Genomic DNA, 6,000 nt, shown 5'->3' on the forward strand with positions numbered 1-6,000 from the left:
CCCTAAAGCTTGAGTTCAAGCACGACAATTGGAATCCATGTGTGGCCATAAGAAGCTTGAAAGTGGAAATAAGAGCCATAAAAGCTTAAAAGCCTTACACAACTTCTAAAACAAATGCAAGAAGGCACACCTATGGAGATGGGAAATCAAGTTTATGCACACAATGCTGGCATTACTATATGGCTGCCATACCTAGGCATCTAGACTCTCCATGGAATATTGGAAAAGAATAGAAACAATTCAAAAAAGGTTTCTCACAAGAGAGCTGGGGATCAAAGTGTAAACTCCTTACCCCATCATGCTTGCAGAGAGAGGAATGATGCCCCTACAAGAGTAATCTCAATGTCAATATATCACTTACCTTCACAGTAAAGAAGCTGGATGCAAGCACTCCTGCACAAAGCCATGGAGGCAATGAAAAATACAGGATGGCACAGAGGGGCTCAAGTGGATGGAGCGATGGGGTTACAAATCTACGGAGATCCCAAAGAATGAAGGGGAAATCAAAGAGCTAGTCATGCAGAAAATGCTGCAGAAATTATGGCAAGACCCAGGAACAAAATACAAAGCAAGAGATCAATCCAATGGAGAAGTAGAAGCTGCAAGATTACCTTGGGGAAGAGATCTCAAAGTTTAAAGGGCACATAATCAGCAGAATAAGAACAAGCTCTGAAGATCTAGATGTGGAAAAAGGCAGATGGGATTAGACCAAGGATCTGAAGGGAGCCGAGATCTTGTATCCCATGGGAAATACAGAGAAGAGTACAACAGCAATGCCCTTAAGAGTCCTCATGAGTCAACCAGCCAAACAACTGGTTCCATACCTAAAAGAAATTTAGGGACCATACAGCAAGATTCTGGACATGGCAGGCTGGCTGGGAAGAACCAACAATTACGAATTTCCTGAAATTGTTTCAGATAGATGTAAAGAGCTACTACCACTTTAGTTGGTGGTTTCTAGTCCAATAGACCTTGTACGGTCTCGAGCAAACTTTAATACAATCATGCCACCTCTCTCTCTCTCTCTCTCTCTCTCTCTCTCTCTCTCTCTCTCTCTCCATATATATATATATATATGCACCCTCTCACCTCGTAATAGTTATCCAGATAGCAACTCCGTCATGAATAGCATGGATTAGCTTGTTATGGCATTTGCTAAGGTTAGTTTCTGAATTAAAAAGTCCCAGGTTACTGTCAGCCTTGCCCAAAAAAGGCCCTTTCCTGAGCTGGTAGCTCAACAGGGACGTGAAGTTATGCCACTTTGCTCCAGGCGAAAGCTAAAACTTTAGTCACAAGCTATTTCTTGTACATGCTGAAAACCCATGCTCCAAGTCAGAGGAAAAAGGCGCAGAAAGAACTTGTTCGTATCTCAGTTAAAGATGCGACTGGTATTCAGAGGAGAACTATGCAAATAATTTTCATCTAATCAAACGATGCTTTAGAAGTACAACACATCTTGTATGCCCATGCAGCTATGGCAAGAATGGGAGGTCTGATATGCACCCAAACACCACATGAACAGAGATTTTTCTGATAAGCCTTGCAAAAAATAAACTCACATTCACAGGTTTTGAGAGCCGGCTTTCTATGTAGGGACATACACCCACCAGACATCTAACGGAACACTCTTTCCTCCAACCTTATGTATTTTTGGTGCCACCTCAAGGGTGAGGGCCCCGACCATTGATGGGCCTAAGCATGCGCAGAAGAAAAGAAGAAAGAAGAAAAGCTAACGATTGATTTCCGGCTGTCACTAGAGATATATCTATCATATCAATCAATAATGTCTAGAAATTTGAAGTCACTTCAGATCTAAACACACAAGGCACTTCGAAGAAAGCTTGTAAGGTCAATCCAAGCCTGTTTTTGAGGTTGGTCCCCTCTCCTTACCTGCAGACCATTAATTAGACTCAAGACAAAGACTGAAACTGAAGATGGAACACGCTCTAAGCTAATAAGCAGAAAGATCACAAAATTGTGCCACTCACTTATCAGTCTAATGTGCTAGTGTTAACTGAATTGGATACTTCGCTTGCCTGATCCATGTCACGCCAAAAAGCATGGCCTTGACCTTTATATATGATGACATTGCTTCGCACTCCTGCCTTCACCAGTGCCTCTTGAAAGCCGTTAATCTGCCATGATCTCAATTGCGTGACAAAGCCCTTGTACATTGAACGTAATCTTATTTTCAACAATGCCTCTGCTTACCTCTGTCAACGGAAACTGTGAATCCCTATCGCCGAATATTCCAAGGACTGATCCCTCGATTTTCTGCAAACTTTCAACGTCTAGAACCTGCAACCAACATAAACAATCCCCAACATTTAAAAACTGCAGTTAAATGAAAGATACCGCACAATTCAAGTACGGCAGAATTTAGTTATATAAACGTGAAGAGTACAGAACAGAACAATGCCACTGGAGAACGAAAGGACAATGGAATAGACGCGGACGGATTCAAAGGTGTTGGCCTACCGGTTTTCCATAAATCACCGCTATAGCTTTTGCTCTCCTGTAATGAATGCCATAACGAATGGCTTTGCCACCTCCGTAGCAAAATCCAACCAGGCCTACCTGCAAGGATAAAGTTTGGGAATACTATGGGATCCAATTTTTCCTTCTCTCTTGCTCCTATTCAGAACATGTTATTTCCAAGTGATGCTGCCGAAGTGCATACATTCTGCATGTCAGCTTGAGGTAACGTGGAAGCCCAGGAGAGAACTTGGTCCAGATCTTCATTAACGCGTTCCTATTGTTGGAAAAGGTTGCCGTTAGTGGAGTTAAGAGATCGTCAAGATGCGCTAGTTCATTCGAAGCGCTGCTTTGGGGTGTGGTAAAGGGCGATCCCGACCTGGGGAGTGGTAAGTGCAAGAAATATAGCTTTGGGAATGAAGCGAGTACTTTGGCCTCGGTAAGTGTCAGGCGCAATCACAACGCAACCCAGCTCCTCAGCAAGAGCTTCTGCTTTCCTGCAAAGTCGAAGTTGGCAAACAGAGCATTCTTGATTCTCCCGTACTTTGCAGATTGCTATTGCTACCGGCTAGTCACGGATGCAACACACCCAATGCGCAGCAGAATACCTGCAAATTTCGGGCGCCAGTCCCCAGAACTCATGGATGAGGAGGAGCACAGGCAGTCGGTCGGGCAACGGAGGGGATTGGGGAAGGGCAACGAAAGCGAGGATATGGGTGGAATGGGGGGAAGGGATGACGGTATTGGCAAAATCTTGGAGCATGTGTGAGCGAGGAGCAAAGGATTTGGGCGAGGAGGAGGAGGAGGGACGATGCGAAAATGGGAAGCGAGGGGATGCGAGCAGGGAAGACGAAGATGGAGGAACCAGGACGACGACTGCATTTCTCGCCATCGCCATCGCCATAGCCATCATCTCTGTGCTCTGCTCTTCACTTTCAGACAAGGAAGACAATCTCATATCTTTCCATCCTCCAAACTCTATACAAACAATGAACCTCTCACATTTTCCCCTCACAAATATTTTCTCATTTTTCTTCCACATTTTAGGCATTTTAGTTATATTTTAATTTAACAATCCGTAAATTCTCAGGAACAACCTTCGAATTTTGAAACCCGCACTTTAGGCAATTTAGTTATATTTTAATTTAAAAAATCTGCAAATTCTCAAGAAAAACCTTCGAATTTAGAAACCCCAAGTTTTGTGACTTGTTGAGAAAAGTGTTTTCTGTGAACACTGAATCAAATGCCTTGTAAAACTCAATCAGATAGATCGGGCACGTGAGAGGCAAGGAAAGCAATCAGATGCCTGACGGAACTCAATCAGATAGATCTGGATCGAGCACATGCACGTGAGAGGTTTCCGATGAGGTTTTCGATTGTAATCCGTCTAGATTAAATTGCAGTTATTGGAACTAGCTACACATGCAAGCTATCGTCTCTGACCGACACTTGCTCAACCCTGCCGACCGCAATTAAGGGCACATCTTCAAATTGAAACCCATTTGCCACGTTCTCCATTGCCTCCCTCCTGCCAGACCTTACCTCACTCTGCAGTCCGTTTGCATTAGTCGGGCATCGGTAGGCATTCAATTGCCTTTTCTTACCTAAAGGCCTCCATGTGCTCAAGGTGAGATGTTAATGAAACGTAATCAGATCGATAGGAGGGGGTATCCAAGAAAAATGTTGCTTAGATTGAGGGTTCGTATAGACCGCCAGAAGCTGCCCAAAGGGTGCCCCTTGTTGGGGCATTAAAAAAATGGGATGGGCGCATTGTCATGAGGAGGGCCTTTCTAAATACATTGCTCGCTCGAACATGGCATTAAAAATTTGAACTTCCCATTTATTTGATTCATTTAGTGGGAAACCAAGCCATTGGCTAGAAAAATGAGTGCCCATCCATGGCCGACCAACATGGCAACCAAGTAGGACACAAGGAGAAGAGTGTGGTGGGCAATGTGTAAAGCCCTTACCGCCCGCCATTGGTTTTCTTTTTTCCCATTGGTTGTGAAGAGTGTGTATGGTGGGTGGAGCCTCAATGTATAAAGTTCCTGAACACATGCATGCAAGGGTCGGTAGCAACAATCAGATGCACACAAGCATGCAAGGGTCGGTAGGAGGGAGGTATCGAGTAGAAATGCTTCTCATGGTCGGTAGGAGGAGGTATCCAATAGAAATGCTTAGCAGACTAAACACACAAGGATAGGCAAGGGTAGGAGGGGGGTATCCAATAGATATACTTCTCATATTTCAATCTAAACCTCTGCTTGCAACCCCAATGTCCTTTCAAGCAAGGAAGGCATCGGATGTCTGATGGCCTTTATCGAATGCACACGGGTAGGCAAGGGTTGGTAGGAGGGAGGTTATCTAGTAGAAATGCTTTTTAGGGTCGATAGGAGGGGGGCAGATCTAGTAGAAATTCTTCTCAAGATCGTAGGCCCGGGTCTCCAATAGAAATGCTTCTCAGATTGAACACAGGCAAGCAATGGTCGGTAGGAGGGTATCCAATAGAAATGCTTCTCACATTTCGATATGAACACATGCTTGTAGCTTCGATGTGCTTTAATTGTCTGATGGATGCATCGAAATGCTTCTCAAGGATATCCAATGGGAATGCTTCTCAAATTGAACATAGGCAAGCAAGGGTCAGTAGGAGGGGGATATCCAATAGAAATTCTTCTCACATTTCAATCTTAGCATCTGCATGTAACACCAATGTCCTTCAAGCAAGGTTATTAGATCTTATGGAAAGCAATTAGGTGCACATGGGCAAGCAAGGGTTACTAGGAGGGGGAGGGTGGTGGTATCTAGTAGAAATTCTTCTCAAGGTCAGTAGGAGGGGGTCTCCAGTAGAAATGCTTCTCAGATTGAACACAAGTAGGCAAGGGATAATAGGAGCAGGGTTTACAATAGAAAGGATTCTGACATTTTAAAATTAACATCTGCCTCTAACTCCGATGTCCTTTCAAGCAAGGAAGGTAATCGAATGTCTGATGGATGTACACAGTCCAGGCAAGGGTCAGTAGGAGGGGGGGGGGGGGGCTATCCAATAGCAATGCTTCTTAGGGTCGGTAGGAGAGGGTATCCAATAGAAATGCTTCTTAGATTGAGCACAAAGGCAGACAAGGGTTAGTAGGAGGAGGGTATAAAAAAGAAATGCTTCTCTAAGCATCTTCCTACAACTCCGATAGGGTCCAGTAAACTTAGGTTCTCATGCACCCCTAATTTCTATAACATCTGGCAGGGGAACTTTCCTGATGGATTGCAATCAGAACGACACATGCCCGACCTATCTTCTAGTTGTTTAGAAGCTGTCTCCACACCCTGCTTCTGAGAATCTTGTGTAGGATGTTGGAAGATAGACTAATATCATGGTCTCTTTCCCCATACCCAACTTCAAACCCCTATGCTTGTGAGGAGCGGACATTATGTAGACGCGAGGGGTACCCCAAGCAACCACCAAACCATCTTCGAAAGATGGTGTAGTAGGGGAAGAGGCCATGAATCACTAGCTATGGGGCCCCATTC

General features: G+C 44.4%; 1 protein-coding gene across 2 annotated transcripts; it reads right to left on the minus strand.

The window, feature by feature from the left end:
• Window positions 1-1,515: 1,515 nt before the first annotated feature.
• LOC147894168 (uncharacterized) lies at window positions 1,516-3,434 on the minus strand. Of its 2 annotated transcripts, none has more exons than XM_087385219.1 (7): window positions 3,084-3,434; window positions 2,855-2,972; window positions 2,681-2,752; window positions 2,479-2,577; window positions 2,212-2,298; window positions 1,989-2,135; window positions 1,516-1,890 (listed from the first exon to the last, which is right to left on the minus strand). In XM_087385219.1, the coding sequence occupies exons 1-6, from the start codon at window positions 3,431-3,433 to the stop codon at window positions 1,992-1,994; spliced, it is 870 nt and encodes a 289-aa protein (XP_087241345.1). In that variant the 5' UTR covers window position 3,434; the 3' UTR covers window positions 1,516-1,890; window positions 1,989-1,991. The 2 variants fall into 2 exon arrangements, with proteins under 2 accessions (XP_087241345.1, XP_087241344.1); XM_087385218.1 differs by having other exon boundaries at window positions 1,518-1,890; window positions 2,037-2,135.
• Between the last annotated feature and the right edge of the window lie 2,566 nt (window positions 3,435-6,000).

The sequence above is a fragment of the Dipteris shenzhenensis genome, chromosome 14 (genome assembly GCF_047967505.1).
Source record: "Dipteris shenzhenensis isolate YYH24624 ecotype China chromosome 14, Dip_SZ_1.0, whole genome shotgun sequence".
NCBI lineage: Eukaryota > Viridiplantae > Streptophyta > Polypodiopsida > Gleicheniales > Dipteridaceae > Dipteris > Dipteris shenzhenensis.